Source organism: Abramis brama, assembly GCF_963993115.1.
Source record: "Abramis brama genome assembly, chromosome: 21".
NCBI classification, from domain to species: Eukaryota; Metazoa; Chordata; class Actinopteri; order Cypriniformes; family Leuciscidae; genus Abramis; species Abramis brama.
Genome location: NC_139983.1, coordinates 29,498,839 through 29,515,227, shown reverse-complemented (window position 1 = coordinate 29,515,227; position 16,389 = coordinate 29,498,839). Strand labels below are relative to the sequence as shown.

Genomic DNA, 16,389 nt, shown 5'->3' with positions numbered 1-16,389 from the left:
AAACACCTTCAAACTACCAGGTTCATGGCGATTACATAATAGGTTTGTGTGCTTTGTGGCTCCTCCTTCTTTGATGTGGAAATCTTCGTTCATTTCTTCTGTTAAGTCCGTCAAAATCGGACGCAAGTGAAAACATGAAGAGCTGATTTATAGTAGAAATTTGAAAGTGACACTAGCATTGTTTCATGTTTAATATTGTAAAGCTGCTTGCTTTAAAGCAATCTATTGTATAAAGTGCTATATGAATAAACGTGACGGTATCTTTTGACTTGGGCCTGTAAGTAACCAACTAGAAACCACCCAGAACACCTTAGGAACCAAGGTAGCCCTTCCACAACAATACCCTTGCATCTTGGTGGCAACTTTGCAATGAGAAAGCAGGGTTTTTTTCCTTTTTTTTTTTTTCTTCAGATTTCTTTTTTTTCTTGTTCCATGCTGCAGTCTCAAAACATTTTCCTGTAAGTGTTCTTAAGATTTTGTCTCTAAAAATGAAATGTCGGCCCTTAAATTAAATCTCCTGCCGTGCCAGAAGACAGCCAGTGGTCACTTGACTGGTCAATGCTTGAAAACTGCCAATTATGTTTTTCCTGCACACTAGATGTCATTACCATCTGAGTGTTATGGGACACCACAGCAGCACAACAACTGAAGCCGCACATGAGAAATATTTCCAAAATGTAGGACGTGCACTTACTCATAATATGGCCAAATAAAATGTGTACTCTGATGTTCTTATTCAATGAGCTTCTTCTACACTGCCTTTTAAAATTCATGATTTCTTCTCCTGTAAATATCTGTTCTTTAGACTTGTTACAAAGACCACAACTGTAGATTACTAGAAAGGAATCAAGTTACCGTATATTCCAGGATCTCAATTATGAAAGTTTCCATTTCTATATGGAAAGTTCCATAGTTTGAGTAGTGCAGATACATGGAATTCCATGTGTCCCACCATCAGATGATTGTGGAAATATGAAATAAACCCATAAAAATGGAAGATATTTTGATACATTTAATTGATTTGCCCATTTAATCACTGTGAATGTCGATCCACAAGCAGTCTTTGGTTTATTTAGGGTATTCAGCGGTTTTTGTCTCAGCTATTATTTTCCTTTCTTTTGCAGAACTGGCAGGAATATCTGACAGAAGGCCAAAATGTGGATACATCTAAATCTCTAAACATTTTTCCAGAAGTAACAACCCAGAGACAAAAACATTCTATAATTCTATACTAGTATGTTTGTTTGTGCCACCGGTCTGTATGCATGTGCTGAGATGTTCTTATGTGAGGACACTGACCTGATCATGGATGGATGGATAGATAGATAAATCACTTATTTAACTGATTTTAGTGGGAAAGTTCAAATGTTCCGATTAAAATAATCCACTGTGGACATAGTAGGACAACTTTTCTTTGCCAGGGCTTTTTGGGATTAATTACACTGATGTTTACCTTTCAGCGGGGAGAGAATTCCCTGATGCTTGAAGTGATTAATATGTTGGAAGCATCAAATGTGGCTGAGTATATGCCACAGCTCACCTCTCTAATGACAGGCTGTGAAGAGCAGTGAGTCTGCATACTAATTACTGCAGTTTGGGCTGGCCCTGCATAAAGTCATCCTAATTATTAATGTGTGTGAGTGTGTATTTCTATAGAGAGATGGACGGTTGGCAGTTTAAATGATAGTTAGTGTCATGGTTTTGCACTATTGTTCAAATGTTGCATCACATGAATCTAAATATTATATTTCACACAGAAAATGTGGCACATAAACACCACCTTGAAGTGGCATAAAAGTATACGAAAGGTATAATGCAACAATGAAGCAGCATTAATGTATTAACTAAGGAATCACAATGTTTCCCGTTCTGAAATGTTTCTTGTCGATTCTCATGCACAAAAGCTAATTGTTGCCACCTAGCATTACCGTTAATCTCTGCTAAACTTTGATCCATTATCAACTGTAGTCATTTAACTTCCATTGAAAACTAAGATCTTCCGGTTACTTGAAAATTCCGGTCCAGTGTGAACGGCTCTTAGCTTTATGCAAATGAGTAGTGTGTACCAATGGCATTTCTAATAGTGGAGGTCATGTGATCTGTTTTCTTAAACAGTTGAACACTTTAGAAAAGTTGACACTAAACTCATGAATGTATAGACAGTGGTAGATATTTTAAGACATGTTGTTAGGGGGTAAGGACCAGAGGACCAGATGTTTGAAAGAAGACCCGGAGTCAGAATTATAATAAATTGAAGAAAAGTTTTACTGAAGATAGTTTGCAGTTTCATCAGCAGAAGTCAGCTTCAAGACTCACACGTGAGTTCGTAGGCCGCCCCGCTTACAGTTACAAAGATCACAGCAGTTATACCCTTCACCATACACACACACACACACACAGCAGTTATACCCTTCACCAAGGTCTAAGCTACGTCCTTGCTTTCTGATTGGCTAAGACATTTCCAAGGTTGGATTTGGCCCGGCTCTAACTATAAACAGGAAAATCGTCTGAAAACATCAAGATAATGCGTTCTTTCTCTCAAGGAGAGCTACACTTTAGTCTAACTGGAAAGTAAGGTTTTAACAAAGAGATGGTCCCTTAAACTATAGACTTCATTGACCCCTGTGACCATAGTTGTCAGAGTACCCTAGAAAAACAGATGTATGTATTGACACATGTTGAAGACCTTTTTCAAACAAAACATCTTTCCATATTTCATTTCTGGAAGCCGGCTAAATGAGCAAGCAATGTTACTGCATTCATATCAAATACAGACATTAGAGAATACATGAAAAGTACATTTCAGTGATCACACTGGTTACTTCTATAACAAAGTAAAATCTCACAAGGCTAGAGAAGTCATTCAACTCGTGATATTTAGAAGGAAAAATATTGATTAATACCTTGATTATAATCACTCATTATACATTGAAGTAGCAGTGGATTCCAATCCTCCCCCTTCAATGTATAGTTACAAAATGCCTCCTTTCTCAATATACAATGAAAAAAAAATGTCCTTGTTGTATAAATGAAAGCAAAATAAGACCAAGCACAGGTACGTTTCATCAGTAATGTGCTGCACTCATGGGAGCGGTGGAGAAAGCAATTTTTCATACATCTGCCACAAGTGTCAACACAGGAGGAAAAAAAGAAATCAGCTTGACATTTTCCTTCTGTCTCCTAAGCAACCTTCCTGAGCAGGCAGTCTTCAGAAGGTGAATACCCCTGGGAACAGAACACGCTGCTTTCTCCTCCTCTGTGCCATATGCTTGGAATAGAACTGCTTCTGTTTTCCCTATTTGACTGCTACCTGTGTTTGTCTCCCCTGCTGTGCATGTGCATCTGAACAGCTTGATTTGTTATAAACCAAGCTGTTATGTTGGAATACTTGCATTTCATTTGCACAGGAATTTTGATCAAGTTAATCTTTCTTTTACTATATGCTTGACCATTTATAGTCAAACATGAAATAGCATTCGCTACCAATTTTACATTTTGGGATTTTACGTGCTAGCCTTTTTTTAAGTCTAGGGGAACTAGGCATAGCAGTAACAAAGTTTTGGAGAGAGAGCGCACAGGTACTTCTTGTCTCTAGTCCCAGTAACACACATCCAAAACTAGTGAGCTTAGAAAAAGTATTTATTGAATCAAAAGAAAAAGGATAAAAGGAAACAAACTTCAGGAGGGGGCAAAGGCCAACAAAACAAACAAAAAGGTTTCTAACTCAGTTTTAACCATACCTTACCTAAACATCAAAACAAAAAGTAAATAAATAACAAATAAAGTTCCCTTTCTCCCTAGCTACCCATAACCAGGAGAAAAGCAAATTCAAACAAAAATGGCACCCACCTCCCTACAGGTTTCCTTAAAAGAAAATCTTAAATTCTTAACAAAACCATAAGTCTTCAACCATATCTACAACTGCATCAGTGGTTAACAGATTTCAACAACATAACAGGATGACGCTATCTGGAACAAGGGAAAAGAAGTCCATGTGGCAAGTTAGCATCTGCAACCCTCTCTCTCTCCTTGTTGTGGGATGGTGCTGGCTTTATATGCTGACATTCTCCCGACTGCAGCCAATCAGTGGAGCTGAGGTTAATGGGCAGCAAATCAGCAACAGGTGATCCTAATCACCAGCATGAGCATGGTGACAGTAGACATAGAAGAAACAAAAGAAAACACCACAAAGCACATAATTACAAATAAAAAAGAAATACGTCTTAGGACGCAACAGTTTCCATTGGCTGCCGTTGTATGGACATAAAAAAACAACAATGAGATTTCTCAAAATATTCTATTTAATGTTCCACAAAAGAAAGAAAGTCATACAGGTTTGGAATGACATGAGGGTGAGTAAATGATGACTTCACGACCGCTAAAGTATGGTTCTATATAGTATGAGTGTATGTAATATGAATGTAATCTGGATGTACTACATTCGCCATGTTGTCATTATCATGTGACCTACATGATGCCACTTTCAGTTGCGTCGCTTCACCTGCATTCACAAATCTTCTCCCGATGCCTCATGGATCTTTTGCACACTTCAGAATCTCGCCGGAAGTAGTAGGTCATCCGGGTACTTTTTTCCTACTCTTTTATGAGTACTGTGAATTTGGACATACTTTTTTTTGTTACATAATGTTTTTCACCTACTATATAGTAGGGAAGTATACGATTTCAGTGGAATCTTGTTTTTGCCAAAGAATAAAAAATAAAGAAAGTAATTGCGACTTTTTATCTCACAATTCTGACTTTTTTTCTCACAATTGCGAGTTTACATTTCTCAGAATTGCATGATATAAAGTCGCAATTCTGAGGAAAAAAGTTTATATCTCGCAATTCTGACTTTATAACACGCAAGTGCAATTATCTTTTAAAATGTTCTGTGGCGGAAACAAGCTTCCATAGATTTCGGATGCAGCCACTGTGTTCCTGTTTTACCTGCCTGAATTCCTAGTTAGTTTCCTTGATTGTTAATTGTTAATTAGTCCCTCACACTTTTCTGTTCAGTTTGATTACCCTCTCCATGTATTTAATCCCTGTGTTTCCTTGGTTTCCTTGCCCGGCATCGTCTTAGTTTTGCTTGTTTGTGTTATCCTGTTCTCTTACGTGTATCTTCTTCTAATTATAATTTTTTCTGTACTCCTTCTTCATGTGCTTTACTTCAACCATACGTGACAATAATTGACTAACTTTAATCATTTAACCGTGCAGGCCAAGTTATACTGAATACTGAATATATGTGTTATGTAAATATGGATGGTCATATGTCAACATGCTCTTGGTTGTAACTTCATAATTGTGGTGATTTATTATGAATGACCCATTTTAGCAGCATTATTTCCACAAATGGTTCGAGTGGACTGGGAAGGAAGCCTTACCTCGTGAATGTCAGTGTAAATACATAGTGCATTAAGCTCTTTTATTTTAAAAGAGCAGGAAAAATCTATGATTTTAAAGTAATTTAATTTTCATCTTCTTCCAGATATGTCGAGACGCACTGCTTTTTGAATTTTGGCATAAATGTGTAGTGTCAGAACTCTTTCTTGGATTTACAGTTACAGTCTGCTGCAATTTTCTTGGCAAACACACTATGACAACTTTAAATGTGCAGAGAGTATCTGATAACCATGTGACCACTTACTGTGTACAGTCTTGTATTTCCTGTCATTAGTGGGATCCTGAGGGAAACTAGTGGAGATGTCGAGGAGAGGTGTGAAGACTTTGGCAGAGGCTGTGTCACAGAAGGACTCTCATTAGAAGAGGGAACATCAACACCATGTACAGTAAGGTGCCACATTAGTTACTGATCCTACTGTAGCTAACCCACAACTTTTACGATTACGGGTGAAAGTTTGACTGTTCAATCTCATGTTCAAACTTTGATATCGTTTACCACACAGCAGTGATTGACTTATTCATCTAAAGATTAAAATTCTGTCAAGCTCCATAAAAAAAAAAGAAAATCACCATTAAAAGTCTCATCATGTAGATCATACCAGCGGTTTTCACAACCCACTGGTGATTCGCAGAGTGGGGATAAGCGAGTCGTGCAAAGTGTGAGAATGTTGATGCTTTCATGCCACATCAGAAAAATTTTAATTTCAGTTTTGCTGCAGGGCATTCACATATTTGGGTATTTACATATTTCTGACATGATACACCGCAGTGTGTTGGGAAAAGCTGCATTGCTTTCCATCGCAGTGCTCCTCACGCCCTGTTTGTAACAACTTTGTTTGCATGTACAGTTTTTTATTTGCATCTAAGCTTCAATGATGAACCCTTAACATTCATGGAACCTTTGCATTGGGCAAAAGGTTCTTATGGGAAATGGTTCTTCCGATTATTATAATGTTCTTAACACTAAGAAATTATAATTTTTTTTAAATTATAAAAAAATTATGATTAGTAAAATGAAATAGTCAAAGCCTACTGTACTTGCACTGGACGTGCTGGTTTCAGCTGCAGTCATGTCCTCATCTCATAAATGAAACACCTGTGATTCACTATTTGCTAATGCAATCACATTCACTTAAAGTAGCCTTGTTGAAAAGTTTGGGTGCGTAAGGGCAAAACGCACAAGATATAGTACCTTCAATATCCTGTAGATGGCGATATCGCTTTTTTTAAAGCAGAAATAAACTGCTGCAGAAAAAGTTAGGTGCCATGTAAAATGTAACAAATAATTACATTACTCATCACCAATGTATTAGAGTAAAGAGTACATATACTTATTAAAAAATGTAGTCAGGTAGAGAGTAAAAGTTGCTAATATCTTTGATACTCAGTAAAATTACAAAGTAGCCAAAAAGATAGGCTACTTAAAAACAGTAACTAATTACATTTACTTAAATACTGTACTTCACTGAGTAAAATTAGCCAGGAATTGTGAAGATATTGTAGATTTGTCATTATGAAATGCTTTATACTTTTGATGATAAACCAGAACACTGTGACAAGTAAATGTGAACTGAATGCAGTCAACACTTTAAAAGATCCCAAAGTCACACTCCAGCACACTCCTGTCCTCAACAACTCTTCTCTACTGTCTGAGTCTTAAAATACAAACACTCCACACACTCTCTCACTGTGCTTGTCATGGTTGTCATGGTAATTTCCAATGCCCTGCTTCCAACACATTGCAGACTTTCTAAAAATAATGATTTTTTTAGTCTGTTATGTTTTTATTATTATTATTATAATTATTATGCCTTTTTATCGCCGTCTCTCCCCTGCTGTCTGATTGTCTCTCAATTTTACACTTTATTTAGCTTTTAGGACAGATATAGCTCAAGTGTTTGTGGCTTCTATTCTTTTGTATTGTCAGAAATATTCTTAATTATAAATCTGGTATCATATAAATTCCAAATAGGAATCTCATAAATTATAAAAAAAAAACTAAAATAATGGTGTTATATAGCAGTGTTGGATAGACGATGGTATTTGCGGAGGCAGATTTTGCGAGGCAGAATGTGCCTAGACTTGACAGTCAGCCTTCAAGACATTTACAATAATGCAGTGTAATTGAATCCACAAACCCAGTGAGTAGCTCTCGCTTCTGGAGTTTTCCTCCATCTCATCCACTCTGACAATGTCACATCAGAGAGTGCAAAGGTGTGAACAGTTTTTCTTTTCTTTTATAACCATCTGAGTGTTGGAACTGGGACATTGTGAAGAATAACATAAGTCAAATGCTATTTCTTTATACTTCAAGCCAGTGTGCCAGCGTTATATAAGGATCATCCTCATGAAACAACATCCCTATAACTTACAATTGATATAATTAACAAATAAATGCTGCAAAAGACATGTTATTTATATATTAAGACAAATCATTGGAATTCAATGAACTGTCTAGTTTTTATTTATGCATTTTCTGAGAAATACCTTTTGTTAAACCCTGTTATGCTGTAAAATTTCCTGTTTTAAAAATAATGGGTAATAAGGGAGCACTTTTTTATCACTTTTTTATTATTATCTAAAAGTAATCAAAAAGTAGTCTGATTATATTACCAAAAATGAGTAATGTAATGGATTATGTTACTAACTACAATTTTTGTCATGAAATTTGGAATCAGTATAACGGACAACAATTTGTAAGTAATCTACCCAGCACTGCATACTGACACAGTTGTATGTATACATGTATACTGACTGCAAATAATGTTGTGTGGTGCAGTGATATGTGCATAAGCCCATTATTAGACATTTTTGCAAAAAAACATTCAACACCAAGAAATGTAGTTCTAGCATGACAACTCTCTGGATATTTTTAGCATGGTAATAATGGATAATGACAATGTTAATGTAATTGGTCTTGTCGGAATAGATAATCAACTGCTGCTGCTGTTATTATTGCTGTTGTTGCTGCAGAGCAAGTACAGGAACTTGCTACTGCCAATACATACGCCGATACGCTGCTGTGAGTATGTAGACATGCTGCTGCTGCACAAATATCCTATTTCAATTACCCTTAGCATAGCTATACAGGTGGAGCTGGGGAAGGTGGAGGGTTTTAGACAAACTCTGAAAGCGCACTGCAAACTGCTATAGTGAATGCTAACCAGCCATTACAATGTTGAGCAGCAAGCTCATTGGCTGACATGAACCAATCAGTAGTGATGGGCGCTTTCAAAACACGCTTCATGAAGCTTCAAAACCTTTACGAATCTTTTGTTTCGAATCAGTGGTTCAGAGCGTGTATCAAGACTATCAAAGTCATGTGATTTCAGTAAACATGGTTTCGTAACATCATAACTGTTTCAAAGCGTTTAGTACTTTCAATGGTTCACCGCTGGTGGCCGATCTCTGTAAACCCATGAATTTATGGGTTTTACCTGATCTCTGATCAGTTTTATACATTTGTACACATTTTAATTAGACATTAGTATAATTAAAAGGAATAATACTAGTTAATAGTGTCTTATTGCCCTGTTTAGCTGAGCCATCCATGGAACAAACAAAACAAACCCTGGAAATTGATAAAAGAACATATATTACACATATAGGCCTTCTTGATATTTAATCGTATTAGATTTAGTTAATTGCATTTGATAGATTTCACTTTCAATTAAACATTTGCAATGGGTTTGTAAAACGTGTTTTTTTGCATGTTTGGCCTGAGTTTTGTTGCATTTCCACTGAACTGACAAACAGGGGTCACCCTGGAGACCGGTGTCGGATTGTTTCGAAGCCTCGACACAATACGGCACATTTGCTTCAACTGTTTTAGTGTTCCTCGAAGCCTCGCTCTGCCCACCACTACCAATCAGCTTGTGCCCAGTAGTTAACACTGTAAATATCATCAGCTGCGATAAGGGCCACCCATCAACCTAAGCTATCTAGAGTTTTATGACAGAACTAGGCATTAGGTTTGTTCTGATTATAAGAATATTAATTTATTAACAGGGTTGAAATAATGTTTAAATACTGTTTTAAGGTTAATAATAATAAATAAATAAATAAATAAATAATTATAATAACTAATTTTAGCCACAGCAAGGCTGAAACTTATTTGGGATTCAATGTTGCATCAAATGGTAGTTGCGTAGTCTGTCAATGGAGGGACAAAAATCTCTCTGATTTTATTATATACTATAAACTTACAATTTGTGTTCCAAAGTTGAACGAAAGTCTAATGGGTTTAACGACATAAGGGTGAGTAAATTATGACTGAATTTTCATTTTTATTTTCAACCATCCCTTTAAGAAATAACCATGGACAAATGTCACTATACGTCCCTTTAAGTTTATTAAGTTCAGCAGTTATCCACTGTTTGCTGATCAACTGATCGATAAATATTATAAATAGCCTATTAAAAGGATATCTATGGAGAGTTCAAACATGCTGAAATGGAAACTCAATTCATTAATTTCCAGCAGAGACCTATAACCAAGTTATTCTTTATTTCTGTCGTTTATTACAAATAAGCTTCAAACACGTGTTTACATAGAGCCTTGACTGATCCTGATTCTAGTTAGATTGGTGACTGGCCAAAGAAACAGGATGTACAGTATAAGTGAAATATAACTTTTTTGGTTACTGAGTAGCCAGGTCATAACATCGCTGTTTAATATCAGCTGCTTCAGTGAGGTAGACATTGAGACAATTTAGTCACAGAATATCAAGAGAAAAAGCACAAAAGCAAACACTACACACAAACACACAATTCTTCAATGGTCAATAAACATAGATTATCACAAAGGAACACTTTCACTTGAAAATGTTATAACCATTGCATCTTTGTAAAAGATTTTCAATACTAATAAGCGGATCATTCCATTAAGACAGGTTATAGAAAAGCCATTAGGTGGTACATATTCAGAAAAAGAGAACAGTCTTTGAAAGAGAAAAAAAATCATACCTTTTACACAAAAAAAGTATCAGTACACCATTGAGCAATGCATGAAATTAAATAATCAATCCACATACACCTAAATATACAGAAAAGTCTATATACCTAAAGTAGGTATTGTCATATAAAGTAACATGTAAAATTTACCAGCAGTTTCAATATCTGTGACGGTTGTACTTGGCCTGAACCATTTAAAATGTAGAAATATCTCTCATATAAAGAGGACAACATTTCTACAAAGCTATTTAATGTTTTAATGATAGCAGCAAAACGGTTGTCATCGCTTTTAACGTTTTTCTATAGCTCATAATTATGGCAACAAATATTCTTATCTTAGATAAGAGTGTGTATGTTCTTAACTTACAAGGTTGTAATAAGCCAACTAATGCAATTTACTATTTTTAAAAAATATTATTCAGAAAGTTTGCTAACAAAAACTCTGAAATAAAGATTCTTATATATAGCTAACGCCCACTGGAGCGGATCGTTTATCATAAACACTCTTTGACTATCTACAATTCTAAATAAGTGAACAAATCATCTGGTTGTGATATAACAGTCACTTTATGTTAAGTAACAGTCTACACAAGTCTTTCGTAAGTAAGCCTTGGAGTAGAGTGCTTCGATTATAATCCCATACAATGGAAATGTAAATTTATGACATGGCACAGGTTCATAAATTAACAGTCTGAAAATTCCAAAAGCTATTTCGGATGTAACAGTTCTCGTCATTTACTTTCATCGCCAGAAAGACTGATAATGGTTGATGAATGTGGCGAACAAAATTTCACATGAACATTTGGATGGCATCAAAACATTATGGCTACTGATTGCTTATTGTCTTTGACACTATCATTTGGACCATATTGCCAAATACTACTATGCTCAGATAATTTACTGAACATCACTAAACTTAAACTAACATAGCACAGGCAAGACTATTGAATTAATTCGGTGTAATTTAAGGTTAAAGTGAAATTGTAGTGACTCCAAATGCCTTTATCTAAACTGATTCCAAGAGGCGACAGAATAAAACAACTTTTTCAAGTTGACCAAGCTCACATGTGCATAGTCAAACCTCAATACACTGAAACATCAATACATCAAGACAGTCATTTAAGATAGTTTGAGGAAATACATTTAGTCATTACTATATGTACAAAGCAAATTTTGCTTTTGAAGTTTCAACCATAAACTATCTATGTCCTGGACTCTTGAAAAGCATACTTTAACCTTACAGGCTTTGTCATCTCTAACTACAATCTCAGTCTACAGTTAGACCAAGCTACCAAAAGTTAGGACTTTTCAGGGAGCCAAAACACAACTCAGCTGAACTTACTTTCCCTTTTGGTGGTCCCATATCCAAGTCCCTCACTCTTTAAAAAAGATTTTTGAGAAGATACATCTGGTGACCTCTATAGTAACCTCCTTCTCAGTTGGACTTATGTTCACCATTCTTGGCCCAGCCTCTGGTCATGGCTGATACCACGAAGCTGTACATATTGAGCCAGGCCTGGCGCAGTGGTGTTGTGTAGGCTGGACCCAGGCTGGACTGAAGCATATAGAGCAGGGACTCTCCAACGACCTAATGAACACATGAAAGAATCCAATCAATCAACCAATGGTCTGAAAAATCACAATGACTGTGTCAATGTCAATCTCAAGGTCTTCTTTGACATTTGCGCGTTACAGCTGCAATTTCTAATTTCTGTCATCATAGATCACTAGGAAGTGATGACTAGACCTTGAAGTGTACTCACAGCAAAGGACTGGGGCTTCACCCCAACTGCCTGATGCTTCCTGCCCAGGTTCAACAAGAAGTCCTCCAATGTATGCAGGTCATCAAGATGGCTCACGGCTGCATCGATCACTAACATGACCTGGGAAGATATACAACCACTCTTGAGCTGGGTTTAATATTTCTGTAAACTCAGGAGTTGGACCAAAATTAGTATAAAAATAAACACCCCACCCCGTTTCAGCGCTGCGCTCGTTGTGTTCTGCCTTCCCGTTTGTATTTCCACAGCATGACGGTAAGATCTTACGGATTTATGAATGAACCGCTCGTTTTAAAATCTTCCCGATCTATTTGTTATGACATCCGCCTCAAAAATTACAATGCTCATGATAACTTTTGTTAACTCTACAGTAAGTAAATCCACTTAAGCTAAGTTCAAACACAAAATTTCTCTGGTGCATAAGATATGAGTGTTCATTTGCCAAAATCAGTGGTGTCCAATCCTGGAAGGTCAACATCCTGCAGAGTTTAGCTTCCACCTGTGCCAATACACCTGCTTGGATGTCTCGAGTGATCCTGAAGATTATGATTAGCTAGTTCAGGTGTGTTTATTTTGGGTTGAAGCTAAACTCTGCAGTCCCTCCAGGAGCAGGATCAAACACCCTGGCCCTAAATGATCAATGTGGCTCTATGGTGCAATAAACAACAACTAAACATATCAATGATCTTTCGACAGATTTCGACAAATTAGCGGCCAAATGTGCGTAGTGGTGCTGTGAATTTATTACAATACCTCTGAAGCAAGCTCGGAGTGCAAGCTTTGCTGAAATGCATCATGGTCATGGCTTACTTCTGTAGATAGTTACCCTCACCCTATGGGAACTCTTAAAAGTGCATTTCGTACCACAGGTGTAGGGTTAGGATTAATCTGTCCATCTTGACAAAACCCTTGCTCCTTGAGGATCGAACCAGCAACCTTTTACCGGCCTAGCATCTCCACTTTAGCAACGACGCCACAGCAAAGCTTTTTCTCAGTTCTATCTGAATGCAAAGACTGGTCTTTCCAGGCTACCTTGAAAGAGCTCGGAAGGACACGAGGACACGGAACGCATCTTTGTGAGAACTGAGATGTGCTGTGATCCTGTTTAACTACTTACGTTATTTTTTTAGATAATTTTACCATGGGTATTTGTGTAAAGGAGTGTGTATATTAAACATTGCCTATGTTTTGCCAATATTAAGATTTGGTAATGCTTTATTTTACAGTAACATTGTTACATATGTTACATGCACTATAAATTATGCATAATTACCTGCAACTAACCCTAAACCAAACCAAACCCTAATCCTAACCCTATAGTAAGTACTTGCAGTTACTTAATATTACTTAGTACTTAAATGTATAATAACACTGTAACAAAGACACCTTAAAATACATTGTAACCTAAGATACTTTTAAATATGCTAATAAAATGTACTGAAGGCTTTCTCCATGTCATTATCACAAAACAAAACGACAAATGTTTACTTTCATGAGCCACCGCACGTTTGTGTTTTTGTAGCGGTTTTGTATTGTTTAAACACACACAGCCTTCCATTTATCGTCCACGCACAATGAGTTCTGGGATTTCCAACTGTTTGATTCTCTCAAGTCTACATTAAATGCATCCTCGATATCAAGAACACATCCAGGTAATTTCATGCATTCTTTGAGTATCGGAATTGAACTTCGGCAAGTTGATGATAATGTTGAACGAGAACACAAGGATGCAAGATCGCATAAGAACGCATATTGAGAAATGGCCCAAAAGTAGGTTCCTGCACTTTTACTTTTTTAACAATTGTTACAGATTTGACCTTTGAGCTCACCTTGGTGACATGATCGAGGAACTCTGGGCTGGAGAGGCATTCAGGTGCGACCCCACAGTTTGTGCTGTAGCTGAAGAGAGTAAGTAGTGCTGGATCCAGCTCAAATAACCTATCAAGAAATGTTACACTTAATCAGTCAACATTACAGAGCAGTACACTGACATGGATCTTCAACCACAGGTGCCTATTTCTAGTGCTGTCAAATCGATTCATCGTGATGAATCACATTTAAAATAAAAGTTTGTAAATATATATGTGTGGGTGTATATATATATATATATATATATATATATATATATATATATATATATATATATATAAATATACACATATACATACAACACACATATATTTACAAACTTGTATCTTAGATACGATTAATCGCACTACTTCACATAAAATTAAATTAGGTAATTTAAGTCATTTAACCGTGACTAATAGAAAACAGAAAAATGTGTATTCTTTTTTTCTTTGTAGCTTTAAGTCCCTTCACTTTTTTTCCCCCAAAGAAAGTCATTTTCAGACTTTATGGTGAGTTTAAAGAGAAATACTCAGGAAAGTGATACTTGGTAGCATCTTTCCTCCGACAAGGTGATTCTGATGAAAATGATATTGCTGCTCCCTGTCGCCAAGCAACAAGTCAAGCCTCTTACTGAGCTGCGGTTAGAGGAACAGACAGCGGGAGACTGATGGGGAATTTTTGATGGATTTAAAGAGATTACGCTTTAGTTTTAGTTAATTTGCTATACCTACATGATTAGTACAATCTTTGAGTTATGAAAAGCAACAATCCTGCATTTTGATTGCCAATTACTATACTGTATGCATTGTGCTTTACATAAAAAACAAACCATTTAATCATTTTAAAAATAGTTAATTATTGTAAATGAATTTTATTATTTTTATTAAATTATTTTGACAAATGCTTCTGTCTAAAAAAAAACACTAAAAAAACCACAATGTACTGTAGATGTAAATGAAGTGCGCCACACAACTCTATTTGCAACTTTCCAAATAAACATGCAGACTAAGTCAAATAGCATTATCCCTGACTGCAAAAGAGTTTCAGCCAGCATGCAGTGCGACAAATACATTACCTCGTGAACATAACAATTCCATGTGGCACCTTGTTCTTCCCCAGACTCTCCCAGCTGTCCCGGATCAGACCCTTTTCTTTTTCAGAGAGTTTCTCCATTGTGACCCTCGGGTAATGCTGTGATTCCTGGTCGTCTTTCAGCGTCGTGGCATCAAAATGTGTTCTTCAGTTTAAAGCAGGACCTCCTGAATTCCCATTTCCAGAGTTCAGTCTTCAGGTATGACCCCCCCTGTGAAGTGCATATCATTCGCCCAGGACAAATAAGACTTATCAGAGAAGCGTGCATGAGGGATTATAGAATCAAAAGCCTTTCAAATACATTTCATTAATGCATTGTAATCAATTTTACTGCCAACGCTTTCCGACAAATGCTTCATGCACTCAACATCTAGAAGAGAAGAAACCTAACTTAGCCCTGACTTTATGGTCACAATAAACAGTGTGTGAAGCCGACGTACCGTTCCTTCACTGCTCTAGAGGTGACCTTCTTCTCTCACTGGCTTCGTCTGTCTTTCTCTGGCATTAGGACGTCTGTTTGTTCACTGCGAATATGTATATGTCAAGCCTGCTATCCTTGTGTTTGCTCTCTCTCTTTCTCTCTCTTTCTTTGTCTCACTCTCTTCCTCTCTCTTTTCCTCTTTGCTCCCCCCGCTCTCTCACACACATGCAAACACTCACTCACTTTCTCTCTCTTTATCTCTCCCTCTATCTGCTCCCTCTCCCCTTTCTGCTGCATGTAACCTCATAGATGCTGCTTGATGTGCATTCAAACTAAGATGAAGAGACCGTGTTGGCAATCTTCTGCATTTTCTGCATAAAAAACAACAACGTATAGATCTATTTTTAATCGATCACACTGTAACTGTCCTAAATGTTCTCATCCTTGTGATATTGTGTTCATATGGACATAAATAAGGATAGAAGGGAAATATCTCTGATCTCCACTGCTCCTAGTAATAGTACCATGTTACGAGCCATAGCTCCTCCTACAGGTGAGAGTCTGGCCATCAACAAAATAACAACACCTTCATGCACTCCGTATGCATATAATCAAAGAAAACATTTAAGGAGATCTAAAATGAATGAGTGAAAGAAGATAAAGATTCAAAGTACTTTGTTTTCGAATAGCCTAACTGTAAAGCATCAAATAAATATTTTCCTTGGCTTGCATGAGGTGGTATTCTTGCACACAATAAGTTAAATTAACTGCATCACTGCATTCTTAGTGCTTAGAAGTAGAGATGCACGATACTAAATTTCTCAGCCGATACGATAGCTGATTATTCAGAATGATATCTGCCAATAGAGATAGTTTGATTTTCTTA

At 36.7% G+C, this 16,389-nt stretch overlaps 1 protein-coding gene across 1 annotated transcript; it reads right to left on the bottom strand.

Annotated features, from left to right (window-relative positions):
* Positions 1-9,897: 9,897 nt before the first annotated feature.
* On the bottom strand, positions 9,898-15,774 carry ngb (neuroglobin). The gene is made up of 5 exons (XM_084097491.1): positions 15,523-15,774; positions 15,066-15,293; positions 13,969-14,077; positions 12,122-12,241; positions 9,898-11,946 (listed from the first exon to the last, which is right to left on the bottom strand). The coding sequence occupies exons 2-5, from the start codon at positions 15,161-15,163 to the stop codon at positions 11,794-11,796; spliced, it is 480 nt and encodes a 159-aa protein (XP_083953617.1). The 5' UTR covers positions 15,164-15,293; positions 15,523-15,774; the 3' UTR covers positions 9,898-11,793.
* Positions 15,775-16,389: the final 615 nt, after the last annotated feature.

Coding starts and splice junctions, on each gene's coding strand:
- ngb (XM_084097491.1), bottom strand. CDS start 15,163: ATGGAGAAACTCTCTGAAAAAGAAAAGGGTCTGATCCGGGACAGCTGG. Junction 12,242..13,968: donor TCCTCGATCATGTCACCAAG/GTGAGCTCAAAG, acceptor ATATCTTCCCAG/GTCATGTTAGTGATCGATGC. Junction 11,947..12,121: donor TGAAGCCCCAGTCCTTTGCT/GTGAGTACACTT, acceptor TGTGTTCATTAG/GTCGTTGGAGAGTCCCTGCT.